Source organism: Dermacentor albipictus, chromosome 6, assembly GCF_038994185.2.
Source record: "Dermacentor albipictus isolate Rhodes 1998 colony chromosome 6, USDA_Dalb.pri_finalv2, whole genome shotgun sequence".
NCBI lineage: Eukaryota > Metazoa > Arthropoda > Arachnida > Ixodida > Ixodidae > Dermacentor > Dermacentor albipictus.
Window position 1 is genome coordinate 122369691 of NC_091826.1, and position 27646 is coordinate 122397336.

The 27646-nt window shown below is 47.5% G+C and overlaps 2 protein-coding genes across 3 annotated transcripts in view; both read right to left on the minus strand.

Moving 5' to 3' along the window:
* LOC135913807 (sodium-dependent proline transporter-like) overlaps positions 1 to 27646 on the minus strand; it is a 61949-nt gene that overhangs the window by 22746 nt on the left and 11557 nt on the right. For both annotated transcript variants that reach the window (XM_065446504.1, XM_065446503.1), the window contains 5 exons: positions 17637 to 17766; positions 11979 to 12113; positions 9339 to 9439; positions 7445 to 7566; positions 730 to 842 (listed from right to left, as the gene is read on the minus strand). In XM_065446504.1, coding sequence (XP_065302576.1) covers positions 730 to 842; positions 7445 to 7566; positions 9339 to 9439; positions 11979 to 12113; positions 17637 to 17766 — 601 coding nt within the window. The remainder of the gene's footprint in view (positions 1 to 729; positions 843 to 7444; positions 7567 to 9338; positions 9440 to 11978; positions 12114 to 17636; positions 17767 to 27646) is intronic.
* LOC135913810 (uncharacterized) lies at positions 13050 to 13685 on the minus strand. Its single transcript, XM_065446508.2, has one exon. It carries the CDS (start codon positions 13683 to 13685, stop codon positions 13050 to 13052), a length of 636 nt encoding a protein of 211 aa, XP_065302580.2.

The following is a 27646-nucleotide window of genomic DNA, read 5'->3' on the forward strand; positions in this document are numbered from 1 at the left end:
TAGAACAGGATGAAGAAAACTCACGAATAAAAAGGAGAAGCTTATATGCACTCTTACTGCCTTTTCTATATTGCTTTGAGTGTGCAGTGCCATAACGACAAACAATGAGAATGTGCGCAAACTATCAGGTTTATTCGTACCGCTCTTCATTCGCACTGCTGGACACAATTTTTTTTGCTATAGCTACTGTGATATAACGCTGAAGAAAACCTCTGCAATGTTTTTCAACCGCTGCCGACGATTCCCGACCCGTGCGTGCCAGTTAAGAGCATGATTAAGAACGGCGTTAAAGAAGTAAAAGATTAAGCAAGGTTTCTCACAGCCGCAGCCGGACAGGTTGAGCAACGCGTGTTCCACATTTCAACCTGAACGAGGGCGATTACGTTAACCAAACAAGGGATTAAGCTGTTTTAGATTATAATCCAACAGCATCATAGACACCGCAGCGGAGATCTACGTATGCCGACCAACCACTTAACGTGCACCCACAGCTTCGTATGCGATCCTTTTAGATTGACAGATCTTTAAAGGCGGTCGGAAGGTGGCCGCAGCGGCCGGGAGTCGAACAGGCGACCTCGCGCTCTGTAGTACGCGGAGCCACAGCCACTCAGCTACAGCGGTGGGTCGAGGCTCGTGAGACGGCCGCAGCGGAACAGGGCGAAGGTAGTGTTGAGCGTGGAAGTGAGCTACACAGCGCTCTAGGAAACGAGAGACGCAATGTGCCCTCACCAGGTCGAAGATTCCCGTGAGGAACATGAGGCTGAAATAGAGGACGGAGAACGACCGCTCAGGCTCCAGGAGGAGAAGCGCCTGGACCACGGACACGAAGTGGGCCTCCTTGGCTGCGACCACAGAGTTCAGTCGCGACAGTAAGAACCACGCCGCTCGAAAAAACGCCGGCTTTTCGCACACGACGCACGTAGAAAGACAGCATGCCCACTAATGTTAAGTACTAAGTGTGCTCTGTATTTGCTGATCAGTAATTACGACATTTCATCATCACAATGTGAGCACTGAAAAGAAAAGAAATTGTCGCCCGTCCCACAAGAGCGCTTAGCTACAAAAAGAAGGCCAAACTGGTGGCTCAGAAAGAAAGCATCGTATTTGAAGAAGATCCATCCTGGTTTGGGGATAGAGCCCGGCGCCGACACCTTTTCGGTGACGTCGCACTATACCATTAGAGCTAAACAAAATGCACCAAATCGCGGAGCAAGTGAGCACCGTGGACTCACCTACTGTTAAGCATTACCATACAAGGCATGAAAAGCGCACTTTCGCTCGTTACGACCCCCGAGCGGCTATTGTTAGCAGAAAACATCAAGTGAAATTAACGACTGCATTTTCGTAAAGGCTTCTGCGAGGGTCTTGCGAAATCGTTTTTCGTAGAGCAGGAAGGAGGCTCGAACTTCGCCGCAGTTTTGCGGCACAAGTTAGAGCAACAAGCAGTGTGGGTCCTCATTTGCCGGACATTTGTTTAGGTAAGATGAACCCCCGTGCACTCATGCGTCTGAAATATTGGTGCGGCTGACACGTGACCACTCGTGTCTCACGCTGCCAAGGGTTAAGTTCAACATAGTTATTAAGTAGATTGTGTTACCAAGCTTGTTGGTTAGACATATTTTTTGTAAACTTAAACTGCGCTAGGGACGAGACACCTAGGTAGAAGAAGAAATGACAGAAGGCATAAAGGCAGAAGAAAGTTTATTGAAATCGCACAATGGCTGCCTCTTCGAAGCATGCGAGTCCCCAAGCCAGATCATAACCTCGTGACCATGGAACACACCCTCGCCAAGCCCCTATCTACAACAAAAAAAAAATGACCGACGATTACGTTACTTCCTAATGCGAAATTTGAGCGCAGCAAATAAGCTGTTCCACCTTTTCGATAGATTGAGGCAAAGAAATCGAGCAACACATGTATGCGCTATCACAGAATTTTTTTTTTATTTTTCACACGTATTCCTCGGGCGGTGCACATATACAGATCCGCCGCCACCGATCTGGCTCTCTGATTGCCACCGCACAGGGCGAACGGCAGCGGCAATTTCGGCTCGGGCGGTGCACATATACAGATCCGCCGCCACCGATCTGGCTCTCTGATTGCCACCGCACAGGGGTTGCATTGGAGGAGGAGCGAAGAAAGGAATTAAGTTCGAGCCGGCGCTTTGACAACCGGAGACTCGCAGGAAGAGGGGGGAGGGGGGCGGCGTGTACACCCAGCGGCAAACAATGGGGGCAGAAGCGCGCGCAGAAAGCGGACAACACGATAAAGGGAGGAGGGAAGAGATAGCAGCGACTGACTGATGCCGCTGATGCCGATAGTGAGTCAACCCCAGCTGCGGAGTTGGTTTCAGGGACAACGCCGCCGATGCCGACACAAACAATATGATACCCTCGCTTCCGCAGCGCTAAGAACCAGGTCTAGCCGTGGGAAGGTGGTAACGTATTCGTCGACGTGCCGGGGCCTACGTGAAATAACCGGCGCGTCGGCAACTGAAGAGCACCCTATCCGCCACACAAGAACAGGGGGGGGGGGGGGGGGGGGGACCCTTTCCTCCTCTTTCTGCATGGCGGCGACGGTGTTCTATGCAGTCACGTTATCTTGACTCTCTAGCGGCGTCAGCGGCATCCAGCGGTATCAGTCGGTCGCTGCTAGCGCTGGGGGGACGAAAGGGGGGCGGAGCTGGTTACGAGGCCGACGACAACGCCGACGACGACGCGAAACCCAGGAACGGACGCCAAAGAGCTGCGCTCTAAAAAATCAAGCTCTTGTTCGAAAAGGTACACTGACGGTTCGCTAACGCACCTATCCGGGCAATGGCTTACTATCAAGGAAGTCTCCAAGCTTTCACGTGCCCTTTGGTCCTTCGCTCGCCCTAAAACCTTCGTTTTGTCACAAATTGGCTTGCACTTCTTCACACGTGAACTACAATGAACTTGCAGCTGCTTTCCGCTAACATATCTTAATTAGTTGAGGTGCTCCATTAAACGATTGTTAATACATCTTCCGGTTTGCCTCACATAGAACATTCTACAGGTCAGCGGAAACTCATACACCACTTCTGTTTTACACGGTACAAACGTGCGTCTGTGTTTTACACCACATCTATCACTCTTGGATTTATCAATGCTAGAAAGGGCGCATAAACGCGACAACTTGCAGGGTGATGAAAACATCACGTCAACACTGAATTTTCCCGTCGCCCTTCACCCTCTTCATCCCATGCGAAACCTTATGGATATATGGCATTACCTCACACTTTCACCTCTCTCTGTTTGATGGTATGGCAGCATATGGTATTCAACACCCACTGAGCTATGCCCTGGAATAGGCCGGCGGCAAACCTGCATAACGGAGACGACTCACCTGGGAGGAAAACCAAGCTTGGACCTTGTGGTGGCCTAACTTCGCAAGTGATGACGTCAAGTACGATAACTGCATAGATCGTGTCTTTAGATACGTGGACGACTTTTTAATCCTATTAAATACTAACTCTGACGATGACCTTGAAGAGGTATCGAACTACATTCTTCAGTCGTTCAAATCCACAGCCACCAAGTTAAATTTTACCTTTGAGTTGCTCCAGAATACTTGTTTGCCGTTTTTATACATAGGGCTGTTCTTTGATGATAAGGACCACCTATATTGGGCGTACTCGCCTCGTTCAAATAAGGCACTTCGGCCGTTCGATTCATGTCATACGAAGCTGGTCAGGAGGGGCATTGCGGTATCATACTTAAGGTCAACCCTTGCCAAGTCATGTCACCATAAGGTCATAAAGTCCAAGTTACTTTTCCTCCCAGGTGAAACATCTCCGTTATGCAGGTTTTCCGCAGGCCCTATTCCAGGCCATAGCTAAGTCGCTGTTGAAGGCCAGATGTGACCATACCACCGACACTGGGGTTGAGTTAGGAGAAAAGAGAGAGAAGCGGAAGTCTGAGGTAATGCCACATGTCCATAAGGTTTCGCATGGGATGAAGAGAGTGAAGGGTAACGGGAAAATTCGGTGTTGACGTGATTTTTTTCAGTGCCCTGCAAGTTTAGCGTTTATGCGCCCTTTCTAACGTTGATAAACCCAAGACTGATGGATTTTGCATAAAACACTGACCACGCTTGTACCGTGTAAAACAGAAGTGGTGTACGAGTTTCCGCTGACCTGTAGAATGTTCTATGTGAGGCAAACCGGGAGATGTATTAACAATCTTTTAATGGAGCACTCTAACTCATTAAAAGATGGCAGCGAAAAGCACCTGCCATGTGTGCACATGTAGGTCATGTGTGAAGAAGTGCAAGCCGATTTGTGACAAAACGAAGGTGCTATGGCGAGCAAAGGACCAAAGGCCACGTGAAATCTTGAAAAATTCCTTAATAGCAAGACATGGGCCTGATGGGTGCGTCAGCGAATCGTCAGTGTATCTTTTCAAGAAAGAGCTTGATTTTTTGGTGTAGATAGGGGCTTGGCGAAGGTGTGGTCCATGGTCACGCGGTTATCATCTGGCTTGGGCACGCCCAAGGTTCGAAGAAGCAGCATCATGCGATTTCAAGAAACCGGATGTCAGTCAGCGTTCGCCCTGTCTTTTTCTACCTCGGTGTCTCGTCCCTAGCGCAGTTTAAGTTCCCAAAAAAGAGTTACTAGCATTACTAGAAGTAAATCTGGCACCAGTGTCTACGCGCGCTGTCAATACAGCGCTTCAACTACCGTATGAACGGTCAAGCGCCCCATTGTACACTATACCTAAAGAAATACGAGGGAGCACGGGCCAACGCAGCAACAACGCCACGCATGGCCATACCACATACACGCTCCATGTGCTACGTAAGAAGCTGTCGCTAGGCAACGCTGGCCCAATCAACAGCCGGCCGCTTGATTGCACTCCATAGTCATCGACAAGCGAAGAATGCAGACGAGGCTCCTCCCGCCGCAAAGGCGTGATGTGGCTGCCGTTTATTCCTCTGCGCCCAGAAAAAGAGTTCCCTCACAATCTATGCTGGCCCGTAGGGGAGGAGAAGGAGGAGGAAAAGCTTTATTTGCTCTAATTTATTAGAAATTAGCGGTGGCAGATGTGGTCGGCCGTCTTCACGGTCTTATTCCCCATCTGCGCAGGGTCGACGCCCCTATTCCAGGGCACCGCTGAGGGTGGCTACTCGGTGAGCATGCCTTACTAGTCCATGCTGGACTTTCGGGTCGCTGCTGGAGAGCACCTTCTCCCACTGCTCCGCTCTCGGGTCTTTTATTTGAAGGAATTGTTGATTCTGAACGCATTCCCATGTAATGTGGTATAATGTGGGCTTGGCGCCGCACCAGGGGCAAATGTCTCTATACTGGGTTGGAAACATCTTGCTTAGTGGGTTTAGATTTGGGTATGTTCCTGTTTGCAGCCTCCTCCAAGAGATTGCTTCATGCTGATTTAGGCTGTTGTGGGGTGGAGGGTATTTGATTCGGACCCCCTTATAGTAATTCAGAATGTCTGAGTAGCTTGGGTCGACTGGTATGGGTTCCTCAGGGTCGGTGCTTGTGGCCGCTCGGTTTGTGTGCTCTCGAGCTGCCTTGTCCGCCCTTGGTTCCCTTCTATTCCAGCGTGTCCCGGCACCCAGAAAATTGTATGCCTGACTTTGTTGTTAGCCCTGCAGGAGCGGAGGATGTGAAGCACTCGGCATCCTATTCTGCCGTTCATGTAATTCCGACACGTAGCTTGCGAGTCGGTGAGTATTGTTAAAGACCTTTCGGATCGGTAGCCCTCCACTGCCGCTAGAGCTACGGCTATTTCCTCAGCTTCCGTTACCGAGCAGTCCTTCATTGACGCGCTGCTGATCTCTTTGTAGTCCTGGCTTATTACTATCGCAGCTGTCTTTACTAGGTTTGTGCCTCTTTGCTTGGCGTATACTGCAGCATCTGTGTATACTGTTGTGTTTTTTGTGGCCAGGTACTTTTCGACGTATTTCGCCCTTGCGTCCCTTCGCGCCGTGTGGAGGTTTGGGTCCATTTTTTTGGGGTAGGGGGCTAACAGTGTATGTTTTCCGATATTCATCAGGAATCCCCTCCGTTCTTTGGACATTTCTTTGATTGATTCCGCGAAGCCTAGCCTTATTAGCAGTTCCCTTCCCGTTTTGGTCTGCTGGAGTCTCATGAGCTGTGCGAACTTTGGGCTTCTTTTAGTTCTTCGAAAGTGTTGCTTAAACCAAGTGCCATTAGTTTCTCTGTCGATGTATTGTTCGGCAGGTGAAGTGCGGAGCGCATATGGTTCAGCAACAATGAGCACGCCGTGGTCAGGCACAGAACACGCGAACAGACAGTATATTCAGGTGTGGGGACGAAGCAGACAGTTCACTACACACAGGAGTAACTTGAAAAGGTTATTAGGATAAATGTTCACTGACGTTGCGCACGAAGTACCTCCTCGCCAAGTGGCGTCCTGGGTTTGACTCCGACCGGCAGCGAGTTGTCTATTTGGTCACTTTAATTTCCCTTTAACTTATATGATTATGAGCCACTCGCTACCGCTACTCTACGTTCAGGAGTTTTTTTTTTTAACGTGACCCTTCGGACATTATGTCTTTTTTGGCGGGGGGGGGGGGGGGGGGAGCGGGTGGTTTGGTACTTTGTTAAGACGAGCTACAGATTAGAAGTAGTAACCGAAGGAGGAACGTAAAGTAAATATCAAGCTAGGTGGCACCGGCCACGACCACGTGTCGAGAGGGATGCACACGAAAACACACCAGTCATCCCGGACATGCAGCCGATACGACCACTTTAACGCAAAGAACTTGAAGCAAGTGTGTAGAAGGAGCTGCTACCCTCATCCCTTCAATATTGTGACACGCTGACGAAGATGTTTTCATATTGGTCGGAAGAAGACGACGCTCTGGATTTCGCGCGCTGTCTACCATCTTCTCAGCTGCTACAATTATTGTAAATATCCTGTAAATATACGTCTGACTGTTCTTAAACCCGTAACATTTTGGTGGAGGTTAACGGGATCATTATCAAGACGGATTTACGCAGTGGGCGCTCCTCAGCTGCATCTACGATGCCAGCTCAAGGCTAGGATGCTTCGGGCCCGTCGGCACCCACGCCCGCCGTCATTCTAGCACAACCCCGCGTCCCAGGAACCTTTTCTGGCACCGACGACACTAATGTTGAAGACTGGCTTCAACTATATGAGCGGGCGAGCACCAGCAACCACTGGGACCGGACCATCATGCTCGCTAAATTGATATTTCACCTAGCGGGCACCGTAACCCCATAACAATATAAACAGGCACTGCCTAAATGTGCAATAGAGAGGCTTGAAGAAAAATACACGCGAACGTTATGTGCTCAGATTAGCGCTGTACCTTATTAGTGATGCGAACGCGTTTACATGTGACGAAACAGGCAGATGCACTGGTGTCGGCGGCGGTGTCAGTGAAGAGAATGCGCCCACACAGCGAGGTCCGACTCACGCTCGAAGTAGGCGTCCAGCTCGGTGTCCGTTCTCTCCGAGACGAGGAAGAGGAGGAGCAAGACCATGGCGGTCGACATGAGCGTCGTCACGAAGTTTGTCCACGCAAGGATGGGGGCCACACTGCGCAGAAAGCCAGACTCCACACGTTGGCAAAACTTTAGCGTTCTCCTCGGCCATCTCCCAGGATACCTGAATAGGCAGCTTTCAGGCATAGGAGCCAAAGTTCTTTGCACATGCAAATAACCAGCAGGTCACCGCTGGGCATGAGCGTAACGTAAACCACGTTTTGGATCTTGGCGACTACGGTTACACGTTGAGCTTGTTAACGGATTGTCAGAGGGACATACAGCTTCTTATGGATATATGTGTAACAAACGGTGATCTTCGAGAAGTCATTTCTATTTATCTGTTTACTATTGCTGACAGTATATGAATTTCATGGCACTGGATACGAAAGGTGGCCTCAACGGTGAACTAGACCTCCACCCCCACAAGCGACGCATTCACTGTGAAACGCAACTTCACTGAAGACCGAAATACAACATAAATTTGTTCTAGAATATACAGTTTAGAAAATACAGATTAAGCTAGAAAATACAGTATCAGTGTAAAAAATACCGGTCTTCACAATGTTTCATCCTGCGAGCTATTTGCCGGTCACAATACAGGCTATAATTTAATTTACTAAGGCAGGTGAGTAGCAATACTATAGGAGGCTGGCTTAAAATGGTAAACAGATACATAAAAAAGTGATAACCAAAGCAAAAGAGAAGACACATGCGTCCACAATAAATCCGATCGTTACGAAGCTTCTACGCGTATGAAGTCGTAGGAGCAGTACGGAAAGTGGAAATCATTCCGGGACTTAGGTCTGATAATTCGGTGCTGTGCATAAAATTCGAAGTGCAGTCAGGACTGGTGATAAATTATAGGCCTGCTCGAAAGTTAGCCTAGGAACACAGAAAAAAAACATAAGCGAAGCATTCAAGGGAGAAATAGGCCGGGTGTCCTTTTATGTGCGGCAGACTCGGAGCAAAACCTGCTTCGAAACACCACTCCACAATATAAACGAATATAGATGAGCGGCTAGCTTACTTAGATACCTGCAAAGAAAAAACGTTATCTAAGAAGAAAGGAAAACAACTTGCAAACTATAATCAGTAAATACAGGAACGAGAAGGCGAACGCCCGATTTTAGTTAGTCATATCCGTAGGAAACCAACAGTTAATGAAGCAAAGGAAATCATAGGGCAATTATTTGTTTGTTGTTGTTGTTTTGTTTTATTGAAGCCTACAACTGATAAGGTAAAGAATAATTTAAGTGTGCGAAAGAAGCACTTCCCGCCGGTGTGAGCCGAACCCACACCTTCCGCATAACGCGTGCGTTGCTCCACCAATTCAGCGACGGAAGCGGCTATTCCCGCGACCGCATTCTTGGGTATCGGGTCCGCATTCGTGGCTAGCGTTGTGTGTTGTCTGACGTGCATTTCTCTGCGTCCATCGTTCTGCCTTCGCTACAACAACGTAGTCGGGTTAAGAGTTTAGTCAGAGATGCAGATACAGTGTATTGAATAGAAGGCACAGAAAGGGAGCCAGTTTGGAACTACACTGAAAGGCAAAAATGAACTAAAAAAATTCATAGTAATTCAAAGGAATGTTCCCGTTTTTCTGAGCCAGATCAAGGTGTCTGAGAACGTACCGTTAAAAGAAAAACAGATTGCTGCAGACGAATCATTCGTAGCGTATAGGAATGATGCAGAGCCATTCAGTGTGCTTTGGTAGATTGTCAGACAATGACAACTTTCTTTCAGAGAAACCCTTATGGGTTTCCTTCGTGCTATAATTTCAGGTGGGTGACAATTTCCCGCTTTCATGAAATAAGAACCACATACCAGCGCACGTCGCTGAAAAACTTGTTCCAGCTGGCGAGACGCAAGAAGGACCGGGAACAGCCCGCGCTGTACAGACTCTGCTCCGTGGCTACCTTCCAGGACTGCGAAAAAGCACAGCGCATGCGTTCGCGAGGCTTCTCTCAAGCACTTATTTTGAAAATATTGCAGTAGTGGGTCACTCGGTGAACCGAAGGCAACTTTGCATTCTCATGAGGCCTAGCAGCAAGACGCTATGTGCAAACCAGTTGCGCGGAAGACCACAAGGTGGAGGGAAAATCGTCGTCCACCCGAATATAACATGAAGTGACTGAAGAAAACCATAGAAATTTCTCAGAAAGAAAGCATCACAGTTGAAGAAAACTTCGTCCCGGTTCGAACCCGGGACCAACGCACTTCCGGGATGGTGGCTTTGCCGTCTGAGCTAGCCACGAGGCTAGCAGATCACAGCGCGAGGGTGCATTAATCAACAACTCGAAAAACATGGGCACTAAATATGGCAAATCATTCCTGTGAAAGGCCGCAAGGTGGATTTTCCACTTCATGAACCTTCTTACAACTTGCGCGCTTTGGCACAACTGATTTATCATACTCAATGACACTGCGCTTCGAATTGTGGAAGAATTCGTCCTCACTCTGAGGTCTGTTAGCTCCCTGTCTATAGTTCAGATAGTAGAGCGACCGTCCCGGAAACGCGTTGGTTGCGGGTTCAAACCCCGGACAATATATTTTTTTTTTCACAAAGCTTGCTTTCGGAGAAATTCATGTTTGCTGCTTTTGTAGCTTCTATTTGATCCGCACCGATGGCACCGGCTGTTGGAATCTCAGCGCTGCCACCGGCTGTTGGAACCTCAGTGCTGACACCCGTTATTGCAATCGGACCGCTGGCGCCCGTTGTTGCAAATGGGTCGCAAGCCCCAAGGGTAGCGTTGGCCTGGCGGCCTGGGGCACACTGGAAGCATCCGAAGGTCCCAGCAAAGCATGAGGCGACTGCTAACAGAACAACTTGTTTATTCTAGCATCGCAAAGAGCGGGCGGTCAGGTCGACCGAAGTAGAGAGACGGGAGAGCACGTTACTCAACAGAAGAAATCGGAGCCTCTCTCCTGGCGTCCGGGGGCAGCTGCTCTTATACTCTCGGAGTTGAGAGCAAGAGGGGAGGTCATGGGACTACGTCACGTGACGGTGGGGCACGGACGGACTGAGAGACACGTTGGGACAAGGAGGTGACGCATCAGCCGGGCCGGCGCCGGTCAGACCTCCTCGCTTCACACTTGGGGAGCTCCTCTCCCCGGCTGCCGCGCTTTGACAAGCGTGGGCACACACACACACACACGCACACACGAAGACACTTGGCACTGAACATGCCGGGACGCGCTCGGCGGGGATGCGTCGCGGCCGCTCCGAACGGGCCAAAATGTCCGCCGCTTTGAACGAAGCCCCGACGTCCGTTGCATCCGCGCCGGCCATATCGCGCGTCGTAGGCGAAACGTAACACTTCGTGCTAAAATTTGTGACAATTTTCCCTCTCGGCACATAATATGTCGGGCGGTGGGTCTAACATTCTACAGTTAATTCGATTTATTTAACTTAGATAATGGTAGCAGCCACATGAGCATAGATGTCTCGGCTGTTAGCGAGAGCTCGGGCTGACCATCAGTTGGTCGGTAAAGTAACCGAAGCTCAGTCAGAATTACTCGCAAAATGTATTAGTTTTAATTTAGGAACCATTCAGACTAACGCTAGTCAAAATCCAATTCAGCCGGACTCACTCGAGAAGTCCTGCCCAGCTTGGCTCACTCCGACTCGCCAGAAATCAGACGACGCCGAACTTACTGGGACTGACTCCGCCAAACGCAAGCTCGGGCAAACGCACACAGGCTTATATTCACTTGGGCTCAGTGAGGCTCATAGAACAACCATGCAGCTTAATGCGCCTCGAGAATTCATGGGCTCATTCGCTGTTATTTGCAGAATGTCGGGCTCAGGCTTACCCAAACTCGTCTAATCGCGATACCACTCAAACGCGCCGCATAAGACCTACTGGTCGCTGCCGTTATTTCTCGTCTGCCGCGTCGCAGCGAAGTTTAACTGAAGGCATTCAATGGCTGCAAGTTTATCTACCGATTTTTCACTTGTACGCTCCTACGGAGCTGATGCAGGATACGCGTGCCAGTGTATCTCCATTGTCTGCAGTTTCGCAATGCACACTGCGTTTCCACTCGGCAGACACGGCAGCGAGTGAGAAACGGCCACATTTTGCAGTGCTCCTCGCAGAAGATTTTAAATGTGACAAGCATTTCGTTATGGTGCTCACGTCACAGGGTGACTACAGACGCGATTTAAAAAGTCAGCTCCATTCAAACTGAAGTACTTTTCTTTGAAGTCGCCACATGTCCGTTAGCGCTGACTGTCGTAGATGCTCCGATCTAGTGCACGAGTGCGTCAGTGACAGAGGGGCGAGAGAGTTCCGCGTGACGTCATGTGTTCCGTGATCTCACCATTTGTGAATCTCTTCGCGTGGAACACGTCGAAGAGACGGTTAAGCGCGTGGCTTTGGGACTTCATAGTATGACCGACGCCTCAACTCTTTCCTCCTGGCACTCAGTTGCTGGAGGCCACGAACAAGGTGATCAACTCCTCACCTGCAAATCTAGCAGCTGGGCGGGGTCGAAGCTTGACAGCTGCTTCCAGAGGCTGCCTTTGAAGCCCTCGCCGACCACCTTGGCGCACAGGAACCACACGAGGAACACGCGAACGACGACCAGCGCGTACATCAGCTGCACCGCGTCGCAAATCGGTTCGTGTCTCTTCGGCAACAGGTTCTACGACCTTCGCTACGCTCCTGATCTCGTCCCATGTCCAATCTCAGTGAACACTTTTAGAATTGTTTTAACTTAGCTCACTGGAACGGCGTCTACTTACCATTACAAAGTGATGTATGGTAGCGCGTTTTATACATTTTAACTTCTTACTTTTTAAGCATACATAATAAGTATGTAGAAATCTGTTTCGATATGGCGAAACAGCCACTTTATTTGAACCCGTGTTCCGCATACCTGCACCTATTATCTGCAACATTGCTACACATACTGTGCCGGTTATCTGCGACATTTTCCGGCACTCCTGCCCCTGGAACGATGGCGAAATATGGGAGACGATGTCCCCACATGTCTAAACGGGGTTGCAGGTTTAAGTACCTAGCATAGTTTCAAGTACAGGTATTCGAAACACTGTTCTGGCTGACATTGGCTATTTATTGGAAAGCAGCACCACGTATTTATTCTTTTACGTATTTAAAGAATTACGTATGCATGGAACGCTCTTCCATATATGTGGTGTGGAATGCCGTTCCATTTTGTAAAGGACAACATATAGCGAAATTGTTTCACTTACAGCAGCAACATAAATGGAACGAAACTAAAAATGCGCGGAGTATCGCTTTTTTTTATTCAGATACCCTAAAGGCCCTTATGGGCATTACATAGGGGGGGGGGGGGGGGGGTTAACAACAGGATATTTCAAACACAATTAGGGGGGGGGAAGGCAATATAGAACAACGTGGTAAAGATCACCGAATACAACAAGAAAATGTAAAAAGAAAAAAAGAAGGAGAGAATTGCATACATTGTTGAAAAAAAAAACCAACAACAACAACACTCCGTACAAAGCATATAGATACACTTACAATGCGTCAAAGGCATAAAATTCTGCTTTTACCCAACATGCGTAAAACTGCGCTTCAAATTACTTATAAATGAGTCATGATCACGTATAGAAGCAATTTCTTTTGGCAGCTTATTCCAGTGATGAATAGCTAGAAAGAGCGGTGATTGTCGCAGGAGATTCGTACGCGCAAACATGGGACGCACTTTCAAGGGATGGTCGAGGCGGGCGAAAATCTTTTGTGGGGGTTTGATATGGGATGCTGTAAAGGATGACGGGGTATGATACAATCTGTGGAAGTGAGAAAGTAGTGCTAACAGTCGTCGTGTTTCTAGAGACGGTAATTGGAGGAACTCTTTGATAGCCGTGATGCTGGATGTTCTAGAGTATGTTTTAGTGATGAAGCGTGCTGCTTTATTTTGTAAAGATTCCAGCTTGTTTATTAGGTAAGTCTGATTTGGATTCCATATTATGGAAGCGTATTCAATCTTTGAGCGAACTAGAGCTGTGTAAGCTAATAATTTAGTTGACTGATTTGCTAAATACAAATTTCGCCTAATGAATCCAAGTGTTTTATTTGCTTTCGAAATTATTTCATCAATGTGATCATTCCATGTAAGGTTAGAAGTTAAATGGACTCCCAAATATTTTAATGTAGACACATTGTCTATGCATATGCTGTTCATAAAATATGAACTTAAGTGAACGTCACTGGCTCTGGTAAATGTCATTGTTTTTGTTTTAGAAACATTAATTTCCATTTGCCATTTCTCGCACCAAAGTGAAATTTTGTTTAGGTCGGCCTGTAAAATATTAGTGTCTTCAGAGGTGATAATTTGTCTGTAAAGAACCCAGTCATCTGCAAACGATCGAACTGTTGAGGTCAGGTTGTTACTGATGTCATTAATGTAAATTAAGAATAAGATTGGTCCAAGTACGGATCCCTGAGGAACGCCAGATTTAACTTGTGCTAAAGCGGAAAAGTGATCATTTACGGAAACAAATTGGTAGCGATTGGTTAAAAAACTTGAGATCCAATTAACAAGTTCACCATGTATGTTAAGCCGGCTAAGTTTCATTACTAAGCGAGAATGGGGAACTTTGTCGAATGCTTTCTTGAAGTCAATAAATATGGCATCGATTTTTAAGGAATCGTGAACAGCTTGATGAAGATCAGTTATAAGTTCAAAAAGCTGTGTTTCACAAGAGCGTCCTTTCTGAAAACCATGTTGATTGTTAGAAAAAAAAGTTATGTTCAGATAAATATTTCATAACTGCGGAAGATATGATATGCTCAAGTAATTCACATGGAATACTAGTCAAGGATATAGGTCTATAGTTTGAGGGCACTGATCGGTCACCTGATTTGTAAATGGGAGTGATACGACCGACCTTCCAGTCATCTGGTACAATTCCTGTATCTATTGATTGCTGGAAAAGGGCGGCTAATACGGGAGATATTATAGGTTTAGTCATTTTAAGCATCTTTGTGCAGATGCCGTCAGGACCTGGCGCTGAGTTATACGAAAGTCGATCGATGGCCGATTCTATTCCCTCTGGTGTAATTATGAGATCATTCATAGATGAGTTAATTGAAGGAAACGTAAGGTCAGGTGGAATTGGATTTTCGTTTGTGAATACAGAGCTGAAAAACGAGTTTAATTCAGTAGCACACCGTTATTAGAGTAGAGTAGTAGAGTATTTAGAGTAGCACACCGTTATTAACGATTGGTATAGTGGATTGGGAAGAGTGCTTAGGGTTAATTACTTTGCAAAACTTTTTCGGATTGTTCATTATCATGCTGACGATGTCACCGTTAAAAAACTTGTCTTTAGATTCTTCAATTTCAGCTTTACATTTATTTGATTGTTCTCGGTATCGCTGCCAATCACCATCCGAGTGGGACAACTTAGCTTTAGAGTAAAGGCGTTTCTTTTTATTTATTGCTCTCTTCACTTGGGACGTGAACCATGTGCTCTGTGTTGATGACGTTATTGTAATTTTGGGAACGTGCTTTTGTTTCAGTTCAATAAGCTTTCTTCGGATAGCGAGCCAGTTATCATTTGTATTGCGGTAAGCCATGGTTTCCAAGAACCACACAGAAAAATATGACAGCTCTGTAAGAATTGCGTCGATATTTGCACGGGAGTAATCGTAAATAGATTTCGTTGCCTTTTCTGGTTTACTACTTTGTAATTGGTATTCACAGTGTACTACGTTGTGGTCGCTAATACATTCAAGGACGTGAACAAGCATATTTTCCGGTTCGGTTGTGAGGACTAGATCTAGAATAGCGTTTCCACGTGTTGGTTTGCAAACTATTTGATGCAGATCAAATGAACAAAGAACATCGAGAAATTCCTTGCATTCGCTCTTCCTTGCGCAACCTAGGGGCGCACACGTCTGCCAATTTATTGCGGGGTAGTTGAAATCACCAGCAAGGATTATAGGTGAAGTTGGATACTTGTCTTGGATTAAAGTTAGGGAATGATTAAGACTCTCGATGAATTCAGAAAAAGCATCAGGCGGACGGTAACAGACCCCGACTGCGCAAGTCACAGAGGGACAGACCTGAAGTGAAATCCACAAAATTTCGATATTTGACTGTGTGTCAACAACGCGAGCACATAGATTAGATTTCACGGCAGCTACAACACCACCTCCCCGTGCGCCCACCCTATCATTTCTAAATATAGTAAAGTTTCTAGAGAGCGACAGCTCGTTGTCCCCAATGTCGGGTGTAAGCCAAGTTTCTGTCCCAAGAACAATATCTACAGAACAAGCCTCAATAAATGCACATAGCTGGTCTTGTTTGTGAAACATGCTTCTAAAGTTACACAGCAGGAGTGACAATGAATCGCCTTGATTAGCATGACTGTGTCAATCATTCTGGTTAGTTTCGTCCCCTCGTGCGCCAACAGTAGGTTGCTCACTCAGCCGACATACTTCGGCTTCATTGGCCTTCGGCCTCAGGTCTTTCTTCTACCGAAGTCATGTGTTGAAATGAGTGAATTTCTGCTCACGAACTCTTCAACTAAGCTTTTTTTTATGTTCAGTATTGCGAAACTGGTCGTAGCCACATAGGGAGACGATGGAGATCGAGATGCGTTGTGTACGAATTGCTTTAATTTCTGCAATTTCAACCTCTTCTCCAAATATTTTGTGTTCGAAACAATTTGTGAATTTGAATAACCCAGAAAGATGACCTGGTATAATCCCAGAAATTTTTAAATATTCGCCGCCGCAGATAACGTCTCGGTGAAACAAATAAGATCCTATTTCTTCTGTATTTGTTTTACTATTTAATTAAATTTCTTAATGAAGCATCAGGTAAGACCTACTGAGTGAAGACTACCACAGTGCTAAGTAAGAACTACTGGAGTAACTAATAGAAAATACCCGATTAAGCGCTCGGCTGCCGGTAAAAAGCTCTATCGCAGGGTGCGCCACAGAGCACCCTTTAGGTTTACTAAGAACGAAACACAACTGTCAATTCCAGTTCAGAATTTTTCAAGGCGACAGCATGCTTGTCGAACCCTGGTTTTCGAGGTTGGGCGATCTGGCCTAAGAGAGCCGCGTAGCCCATTTTGTCATCGCCACACCATCGTTATCAATTTTTTTCGTTGTCCTTACGTCGTCTTCAGGCATGTTTGCACTATACTCAATAAGACAATGCAGTCGGTTTACGTCACGAAGCTATATCGCTCGGCCCACAGTCATTTTGCAATGGCTTCTGCCAATTCTTTCTCCGTTAGTCGAAGTTAAAAGGTAATTAAAAAAAAACTTCAACTGAAGTTTTTTTTTAATTAAACAAGCAGTTGAACTCGTATTCCATGAGCACTTCTTCCCTAAAAAGGAATACTCTCTTGACCAGGTTTCCGTTCTTCTATACAGAAGAATCCTGTGTCGCTGTAGTGACCTGACCTTTGCATAGAGCTTCTCAATATAACACCTAGAGGGAAATCTGACGCCACTGTCTATGGGGGTTTCCTAAGGGCCGCTATGCCGTCATAGGAATGACGGTATATGTGTCTGCGAGGCCTGTGTTTGGTGGTGTTCTACGAGGCTTCGTCTAAAACGTGGGTACGGGCTCACGAATAACGCGTTCTTAAAGTAAAATCTCCTTGAAAGGTTTTCATTCACCCATGTCACATCTTCCAATGAAGTTTACTCACCTGCAATACATAACCAAGCGAATAAAAGCAAGAACGGACGACAAACTGTTCCAAAGCGAGCGCGAATCTTCGCGTCTGTCCTCCAACTTCAGCGGCCCGCTGATAATTTTTACGTTTCATATAATTGCACATGCAATAACAAGTTCTCATAAATAAACAAAACTTATTTTGCGTATTAACAAGGCTAAAACAGCATTTTACGTGCTATTTTAGTAGGAAATAAACCATTGTGACAGGCGGAACGGTTGCCAGGCGCGTCTTCAAGGTGTCCTGGCTCTCCGAGAACGATGCCAATCGGAAGTCACAATGTGGTCACAATATACCGGCATTTCCATGCATACCACAGCGCAGCAGTGCCAGAGTTCCCTCTATGTAATATAATGAGAAACTTTATGGCCCTTTGTATGAGATTCAGTTAGAGAGAGAGAGAGAGCGCATGTGCAGATGGCGGGATCACGCACCGCACTGAAGAGTCCGACGCGCGAGCAGGAAGCGGCGCAGGCGATCGCCCAGGTGGCCGCGCACGCCAGCGCCACGTCGGGGTTCAGGTGCAGTCCGTGCAGGTGGCCGCCCACACGGAGCACGAAGTCCCTGCATACGCGACATGCTCCGTTTGTGACAAAAAAAGAAGGTCACGTACCTGCCGCAAAGACAAAAGGTTGGAACGCAGATAGACCCCTACAAACTGTCCGAAAAAGGCAAGTCAGGCGAAGTTCTTGCCAAGGCCAGAATCATTAAAACACACGCGAATAAGTACGCAACTTACATTGCACGATGATGAGGATCCTCGCACCTCGATGCGTTACTTCATTCGTTCGACCAGTTCAGGTGAGCTGGTCCTTCCCCCCTTTCGGAACGATTTGTAATCGGAATAGCTCTGTACACGAAGCATAAGTCAAAGGCGAGGATCAGCGCAGGGACGGCTTGGATATCCTTTTTTTTTTTTGCTCCCATCCATCACTGCACTGTTCCTCACTCCACTATTCCCCAGCGAACTAGCGTAAACACTCAGTGAATAAAAGTCAGCAGGCGGCGTCGGCTTGAAATACCTGCCACGCTCATGCGTAGTATGCTACGAACTCATGACGAGTTTTTAATCCATTGCCTAGTTTTTTTTAACTGTTTTTATTCTTTTCCTGCGATCAGCCCTCCACGATTGGTCAATCATTTTTCGAGCTACTCGCGCTTTGCCTGTCTCTCACGTGACGTCACGGAAACCGCGAGAGCTCCCGTTTGACGATATAACGTAAACGCAATGATTATGTCTGATTTGGCGGAACAAACGGAAATAATTATTGGCGATTCCACCCCATTTTCGCAATAAGCCCTTCGCTATTGCAAAACTTACCACGTCAAAATTACTTCTACGCGTTACAGATGCATTATGCCGAACAAAACTGACTTTTTTTTCGGTATAGCCGGAAGCTGCCCCGTTTCAAGGGGAATAGAATATGCCTCCCTGCCTCTCGCTCTGGTATTGACTACTCGGAGTAGCCGGGGAGAACGGTTTTATTTGCGTATAATAGAAAAAATTACGAGGGGAGAACGGATTTATTTGCGCACAACAAAAAGTTTTACGTGGCAATGTAACGTTGTCGAGCCCCTTTGGCACGTATGCGACGTCGCTCTGCCCGTTTATTTTTTCGCTCAGGATACATTTTAGCGGCATCTTCAACATACTATTGCACGCCGCCGCGATTTTCGACCAGCCATAGCAAGCTAAGCAAAGGGAAGCGGACCAATCGCAGAGGCCGGCACCACCCTCCTTATCCAGTTATCTACTTTCGCTGCGCATGTCTCGGTTATCCACTTTGACTGCGGTAGCCTGGCACCACCGAAATCGTCTCCATCTCTGCGTGATACTCCCCTCTTGTCAGCGAATTAGCTAAGAAAAACGCTGCAAAGTAGGCAATGCTATTCGCTTTGAAAGCCAACAAAAGTGACAGGGAGAGCGTTGATTGGCCGTTCAAACAACGCTGCGATTCACCACCCGATGCTTGCGGCATCGGTTGCGTAAATTTGACATCGGGAGATTGTAACAAAAGCATATTAGCATCGTTTTACAATATAGTGCCCCAGCATTGCATAGTAAAACAACCCATTGTCACATTTGTCGACTGGAACGTCCGGCACTAGCATGAGGACGAAACTGAAATTGAAGTCAAGATTCTGCCACTGGCATGTTCATTGTGAACTGCTTGCTGAAAGTAGGCTGTTTGACACCGGCGACACTAATGGAAGTGTAACGAGTTGAGAGTCTCAGTCGTCAGTACTTATTCCCTTTTTAACGACACTCGTTGAACTCAGGTCAGCGAATTATGCTGTTTCAGGTACAGTTATGAAAGATTCGTTTTGCAAATCTGACAGTGCTGCCAGGCCCGCCTCTTTAGGCTTGTGGCGACGAGCGACCACGTAGACCGGTAAAGTCTCGGGCTCTCGCAGGAGAGGAAGAACCCACATTCGATCGCTTAGCGTAGCATTCTTTTTAATCTCTCTCGGAACCTAGCCCGCACCGGAGCGTGCCAGCCGCTCGAGCCTCGTGTAGACGCGAGCGTCTACGTCATTCCTCGTGCGACGCCGATGCTGCTGCCGCTACAGAGGGCTCCCCCCTTAGAGAGGAGGAAAGTTCGACGAACGATGGAAAGTCCACGTGACGCGGCGTGTCTTGGCGTTGGTCCTCGGTGTCACGAGCACTGGCGGCGGCGAAGGATGCAGCAGGGTCGCGTCGCATACTGATGGAGCTGATGGCGCGGGTGCTTCGATGTAGGCGGGTTTGAGACGTTCGAAGGCAATTGTGTCTGATCGGCCGTTAACACTAACAACAAACGTCGTCGGACGACGCTCTAGAACACAATATGGCCCGGAGTAGTGTGGTTGCAAAGGCTTCCGCACGGCACAGTTACGCACGAAAACGTGGGTAGCAGAGCTGAGTGCGGGAGAAACGTACGGGGACCTTGCTTCTTGTGAACGTGTAGGCACGGTGCACATCTGGCTGAAGAAATTTTTCAGTTCGGCAACGTAGTCGGCAGGTGATGGCAAAGGCGTTTTGGGGGTGGCGACAAAGAAATCGCACGGAAGGCGTAGGTGAGTGCCGTAAACTAGCTCAGCACAGGAGCAACCTAGGTCGCTCTTGAGTGCAGCTCTGATGCCAAGTAATACGAGGGGCAAATGCAGGACCCACTTTTCCGGTGATTCATGTGCCATAAGGGAGGCCTTGAGATGCCGGTCATCAACTAGTCCGTTGGACTACGGGTGGTAAGCAGTTGTGCGAAAGCGTGTCGTTCCGAGTAGTTTGAGTAGCTCGTTGAAGAGCGCTGAATCAAACTGTCGACCGCGATCTGTGATTATTGTGGATGGGCAGCCGAACCTCGCTATCCACGTAGACATGAAAGCTGCTGCAACTGTGGGCGCTGATATGTCTGATATAGGTGTAGCTTCTGGCCACCGTGTATAACGGTCGATGCATGTCAGTATGTAGCAGTAACCTTTCGAAGGTGGAAGAGGGCCGACGAGGTCCAGGTGTACGGTGTCAAAACGAGCATCCGGTGGAAGAAAAGTCTTGGCCGGCGGAATGGGATGACGCTGGATCTTCGAACGTTGACACGACAAACAGCAGCGAACCCAATCGCGAACTTGCGCGTTTAGCCGAGGCCAAACGAAACGACTGGAAAGAAGCTTCTGTGTCGCGCGTATGCCACGGTGCGACAGGTTGTGCACGGTTTCGAATAGACGTCTGCGAAGGGATGCCGGAATGTATGGTCTAGGTGTGTCGTTAGAAGTGTCGCAGACGATGGACGTACCATCTGGGGTCACAACGACGTCTTCCAATTTCAGGGACGTTGACGAATTCCGGAGTGTACGAAGTTCAGTGTCGTCACGCTGTTGACTGGCGAGTAAGTCGGCCTCGATGATGAAAGGTTCCGATGTCAACGTGGAAACGACATTGACACGACTGAGGACGTCGGCTGGAACGTTGTCGGTGCCCTTGATGTGGCGGAACGTTGTTGTAAACTCGGAGATGTAGGAAAGATGTCGAATCTCGCGGGGCGAGTAACAGGACGCCGAACGATTCGTTGCATGCACAAGGGGCTTGTGGTCAGTCAAGACAGTGAATGCACGGCCTTCGAGGAAATGGCGAAAATGCTTGATAGCGAGGTAAACAGCGAGTAATTCACGGCCGAACACGCTGTAGCGGGACTGCACAGGCTTCAGTTTCTTGGAGAAAAAAGCGAGTGGATGCCACTCATTGTCGATGAATTGCTGCAGAACGGCACCAACGGCAGTATTTGAAGCGTCGGTCATGATGGCAGTGGGTGCGTCTGGCTTTGGGTGTCTAAGCAGCGTGGCGTCGGCGAGGGCAGACTTGACTCTTGTGAAAGCGTCAGTGGCCTCTTCAGTCCACTGAAGCACTTGTTTGCGTTTGTTGACCAGGAGAGCGTCTAGCGGAGCCATAAGTCGTGCGCACTCGGGAATGAATCGGCGGTAGAAATTGACAAATCCGAGAAATTGGCGAAGCTTGGTGAGTGTGTTCGGTCGGGGAAGGTTTTCGATGACGCGAATCTTGGACGGCAGTGGTCGAATGCCGTTGGCGTCGACGATGTGACCGAGGAACTCGAGTTCGGGTTGACCGAATTCACTCTTGGCGGCGTTGATGACAATTCCTTTACTGGCAAGGCGTGAAAACAACAACCGCAAATGGTGAAGATGTTCTTCTGCCGCAGAGCTTGCGACGAGAAGGTCGTCAATGTATGCAAAAACGAAAGGCAAACCTCGAGTGACGGAATCGATGAAACGCTGAAAGGATTGGCCCGCGTTCCGTAAACCGAAAGGCATGCGGAGAAATTCGAAAAGACCGAAGGGTATGGTGATGGCGGTCTTGGGAATGTCTTCTTCAGCGACCGGTAGTTGATGGTAGGCGCGAACGAGATCTATCTTATAAAAGATCGTCGCACCGTGCACCGCTGCCGTGAAGTCCTGAATGTTCGGTAGAGGGTAGCGATCAGGAACTGTGACGTTGTTTAGTGCCCGGTAATCGCCGCATGGGCGCCAGTCTCCCGTCTTCTTAGGCACCATGTGAAGTGGTGATGCCCAGTTACTGGAGGAAGGGCAGATGATGCCAAGTTGCAGCATGTGTTCGAACTCCGCGCGAGCGATCTTGAGTTTCTCCGGGGACAAACGCCGGGGTCGGAAGTAGACCAGTGGGCCGGAGGTGACGATGTGATGGCACACGTCATGTTGTACCGGTTGCGTCCAGTCCGGCAGGCGCGTCAAAGTGGGAAACTCGCGTAGGAGCGCGGCGAAAGGTTCATCCAACATGGCAGAAATAGGCGCTAGGGGTGATGTGCCTGATGATGGGACGCCGGGAATGGATAGCTGGGTCACGGAGTCGATGAGACGGCGTCGTTGGATGTCCACAAGGAGTCCGTAGTTATGCAAGAAGTCTGCTCCAATGACTGCATGACGGACGTCTGCAACCAGGAAAATCCAGCGGAACGCTCGTCGAAGGCCAAGGTTTAGCATGACGGAGCGTGACGAGAAAACTGGAATCCTGGTGCCGTTGACGACTTGCAAAAACGACACAGGAGTCGCTTTTCGGTCGGAGCGCTGGGCGGGGAGAATGCTGACGTCAGCACCTGTGTCGACTAAGAATCGCTGTTCCGTAACTCTGTCCGTCACGTAGAAAAGGCGACTTGTGTGCTGGGCCGGACCACTCGTCGCCGTTAGAGGTCGGCCGGCCTGTTTCCCTGCCAAGCGCAGGGACGCCGACAGTGACGAGCGTCGTTTCCAAAACGGCGGTGGTAGTAGCAAACGCCAGGCGTTGTAGTTGAGGCTTCATTGCGAGTGCCAGTGCGTCTTGATCTGCTGGAACTACGGCTGCGTGGGTGACAAGACGCGCGGCGATGTTCCGCTTCACAGATGATGCGTTCCAGGCGCTCACACAAAGAGTCGAGCGGAGATTGCACTGCGGAAGAGCAGGGAAGAGTTTGCAGAGCGGTTGTATTGTCACCCGGAGACTGTGACTTGGCTGTGATGGTTGGGGTGGCTACTTCCATGACTTTGTCGGCCAAAGCGGCAAGTCCGGTAAGGTCCATGGTAGAGGCTGTCGCCAGGACCATTTGCACGTTAGCCGGGAGTCGTTGCAAAAACAGTTCGCGCACGTGTCGTCGATGGATCTCACGTTGTTTCCGAGCAGCTGGCTCATTCGGCGAAGAAGTTGACTAGGGCGTCGGTCGCCGAGTTCTTCAGCGGACAGAAGCTGCTGGATGCGAGAACGCTGTGAAGCTGCTGTGCGCTGTAGCAGTGCAACCTTGAGATCGTCAAAGGCGGTGGCAGACAACGGGGAGTTCAACAAATCTGCTACCTCGTCTATGGCGGCGGGCGAGAGTGCTGCGACGGCGTAATGAAACTTCGAGGCTTGAGAGCGGATACCAGCGACTTGAAATTGCGCTTCGGCCTGAAGAAACCACGCCGAAGGATGCTGGTCCCAGTACTGTGGGAGGCGAACAGCGATGGCGGAACAGGAGGGCTCACCGCGTTCCCCGGAAGGGTTCTCGCCTTGAGCTCTCGTAGCGTTGGTCTGGTCCATGGTCGTCTCTACCACAGGAGCGTATGGCAATATCACGTCCGGGTTCACCAAACTGTGGCGACGAGCGACCACGTAGACCGGTAAAGTCTCGGGCTCTCGCAGGAGAGGAAGAACCCACATTCGATCGCTTAGCGTAGCATTCTTTTTAATCTCTCTCGGAACCTAGCCCGCGCCGGAGCGTGCCAGCCGCTCGAGCCTCGTGTAGACGCGAGCGTCTACGTCATTCCTCGTGCGACGCCGATGCTTCTGCCGCTACAGGCTAGATATGTATCAGACCACGTGGATACAGCCAACAAGAAGTCGAAGCCTCATTTGTTGTCCGAGTCACACTGAAATTATTATAATTCGGTGAGATGTTCAAAATCATGCGCACCCATAGGGCGCTTGTGGTGTCCTCCTTACGCGGAGGCATTTGGTGGAGTGATGACGTGAACTGTTTTGTTAGAAACATGCCGCTGCACAAGGTACTTTAGTTTCCCTGTTTAGGCAGCACAGACTCAGTTATATTGCCTATAGAGTATAAAGTAGACACTCCAACTAGCGCTCCAAAGGAGTGCTTCGCAGTTTGAATTTGAAGTTGTAGTTAACAAATGGGCTTCGCGAGCAGTAAGCACCTCGCCGTAACGACGGCCAGTTGTTGCCGTCGTGGAGTGTGTGTGCGGTAATGTCGAATGAAGGCTGTTGCATTATATTATTCACCGGATCATCTTTAATATCTTGCTTCTCTATTTTAAAGCAAGGTCCAACTCTGGAGCTCCTATTTAAATGTATGGCAATAAAGAAATCGTATATTTTTATGTAACGAATGCACGAATTTTGATGAGGTTCGTTGCACGTAAAAGAAGATAAACGCCAGTAACTGTAAAAACTGAATTTTCAATTTATGCCACCGATGTTTATTCGGCAAATGCTTTAAAACAGCTGTATTTCAAGAAAGAAAGAAACTCAAGTACCTTAGGTTACAACTAACTTTTCAACAAAAACACAGTGTTATAATGCCGTCTGCCAACGGATTATACTGGCAAAATTTTATGCCTGCTTGCATTTCCTGCAATTCAATGTTCAGAGCTGGAAAACTGATTCCTTTTCTTGCTGTCGACAGGCTGCTTCAATGTCGATAGCAAGCTATAATTATTCATTTCGAAAGTGTTAAGCAATTACTCTATCTCTAAGCTTATCAATGCGTTTTTGTTCCACGAACACAATTAAGTTCTCTTTCTCCCTCTCATTGACAGCCATGGAATGAAACTGTTCACTTTTATAAGTATCAGGATGCAAACATTGTGGAGTTTGTCCTGAGCATTTGTCTGCATCCTATAGTGTGCATATTTGTATCAAATTCTGGTGTTACAATCGCAGTGATCTACGCATATTGTTATATGGCAACAAACAAATTTATTTAACCTTGTTTTCAAATCTACGATGTGACCATGCAGTAACGACTAGATTAATAAGCAAGAAAAATGCAGATTCAGTGTACGTGTTGGGATCTATGCGAAGTGAAGTTTTTGTCAAGTGGTCAATTAAATGCTGTTAAAGTAACTGCGATATATACAATTAGTCTTATTTTCAATGATCTAACATGTCATCTTTTGCAAGGTTTGCTTATGCGCCGCATAGGTCACAACCTTAATGTCATGTAATCTTTATGCACTACACTGTTCACATACTATACCGAAATGCAAACGGCTGTTAATGTAGATGCACACTGCGAGACATCAACACAGTGACGTTTGTTGAGCAAGGGATGGTGCGAGGTGTATGCAGATGAATGAATGACATGTGCTTATGTACTTTTTTATATACCTCGCAGGCTGCATTAGGTGAGGGGGAATAAAAAAGTAGTTACAAAAGGAAGAAGGGCACTACATTAAGAAAACCAGCAAAAAAAAGCGGTACCGATACAATGCACCAATAGCCCAACGTGTTTACTGGCACAACATTATACAACACTTAACAAACAATAACAGAAAAAAATTAGTGCCCATCCACCCTGTACATATGGTAAACCAGCGAAGCTGAAATGTTCGGCCCCGGTGTTTATCACTGGGTTAATTCCAATGTTTTATTCAAGTCTTTCTATATTATTGTTTATGTCTGTGTTTCTTAATGAGGTCATGCACCCGTTTGGCTTGGGTTTATCACATTGTTTATTTGGAATGCCACACATCGCACTTTGCAAGATCACCATCATAAAAAGTGCAATGTGTGGTTCATTGTGTTAATCCAGCGGGTCCATCAAAACCTTTCTGAATTATGTTGCACATTTGTGTTTTCTAATGCGTTAATAATGATATTTATGACTCGGTTATGCGCTGTAGTTACCAAGTGACACACCGGGGCTGCACATTTCATTTAATTAAATACAGGGACACATTTTTGAACCTATCGGGAAGTCGGAGAGAGACTGCTACACGCGCGCTTTGCTGCTAGAGAGAAACGACGTCACTATCGGTCTAGTGAATGGCCCACCACACCTTTGCTGCGAGATAATAATGACATCATGATCTTGTCTTAACCCCGTCCCCCTCTGTGTTCCTTCCCTGCAATAATACGTAGATAAATGTATGCTTGAAATGCGTAAGCATTTCTATGTCTACCCAACAAGAAATTTCTCCGTCCATCATGCAAGTCGAGTGCAATGGCTCACACACCACTAAACAATGGCTCATACCCCTGCACTAGGGTTTTTGGGATTGGACCATGAGTGTTTTGCCTAGGCATATACAGCTTCACTGTAAAAATAATGAACACCTTTCTGCAAGAGACCAAGATGATCATGAGGCGTACTAACAAATGAAAGTTTATTGAACATGCCGAGTAAAGGCTGGTTGACAAGCCATAAATCGAAGTCACACAAAAAGCAGAGTCAGAAACTGATGTGTGTCCATACAGATCCCAACAGAAAACGCATCCATCTCTGAAAGTGTAACAGAGTCCATGCTGACAAGATTCTCCCAGTGTCTTTGCGTCTACAGTATCCATAATTTCTCTAGGCAGCCGATCTCCACAGAAAGCTAGCTTCTTCTTCTACAATGCACTCTCCACGTCTGAGCGTGCATTGTAGAGGAAGAAGCCAGCATTCTGTGCAGATCGGCTGCCTAGAGAAATTACGGAAGCTGTAGATCTAAAAATGTTGGGAGAATCTTGTCAGCATGGCCTCCGTTAGAAAGGGAGGCATTTCCTGTCAGGAAACGCACACGAATTTTTGCTTCTCCTTTTTGTGTATGCTCGCTCTATTGCTTGTTAGCGAGCATTTACTCGGTGTGTACTTTGAACTTTTGGTTGTTAGATCATCTCGGTTTTTTGTTCGTCCTGTGTGTTCTCTAGAGCCATTTCCAGCCAGGCTATTATTTTTTTAGACTGCAACAAGTCACATTAAAGCCCTTATGATGCTTCTGTGTACCTTATAAAATATTTTATTTGGCCAATGTAGCAAGAATGTATAGCGTGAAGCAGTACGAACAGGGTACGCTGACTTCTAATTAAAAGGTTTATTGTGAAAATGCAGTGATCTACAAAGGTTACCAGAAAGTAGCACAGCAATAAAACCTGATAAAGACTAGTACTTGATTAAATCAAATATAAAAGCAGGATAGGGAGAAAATACATATAAATAAACAAGTCCAGGGAAAAAAAAACGTTGTGATCCCCAAGTGTGCATGTCGCTACCTTCCAAGAAACTCATTTTTTTTCCAATGGCATGAAACTGGAAGAATGTGCTTGCATAAGCAAGCTGTCAGTCTGTCTATAGGAATAACAGCAGTGTTTCTTGAAAGGTGCTGGTATGCATGATTGGCAATTATAATATTTTTTCCTGCACTTGAAATTTTTCTGTATTTTCTTTTTGTAGCATCTTTATTTATGTTTGGCTGCATCAAGCAT

What these genes read in the sequence shown, in the direction of transcription:
- LOC135913810 (XM_065446508.2), bottom strand. Translation starts at nt 13,685, where the DNA reads ATGAACAGCATATGCATAGACAATGTGTCTACATTAAAATATTTGGGA.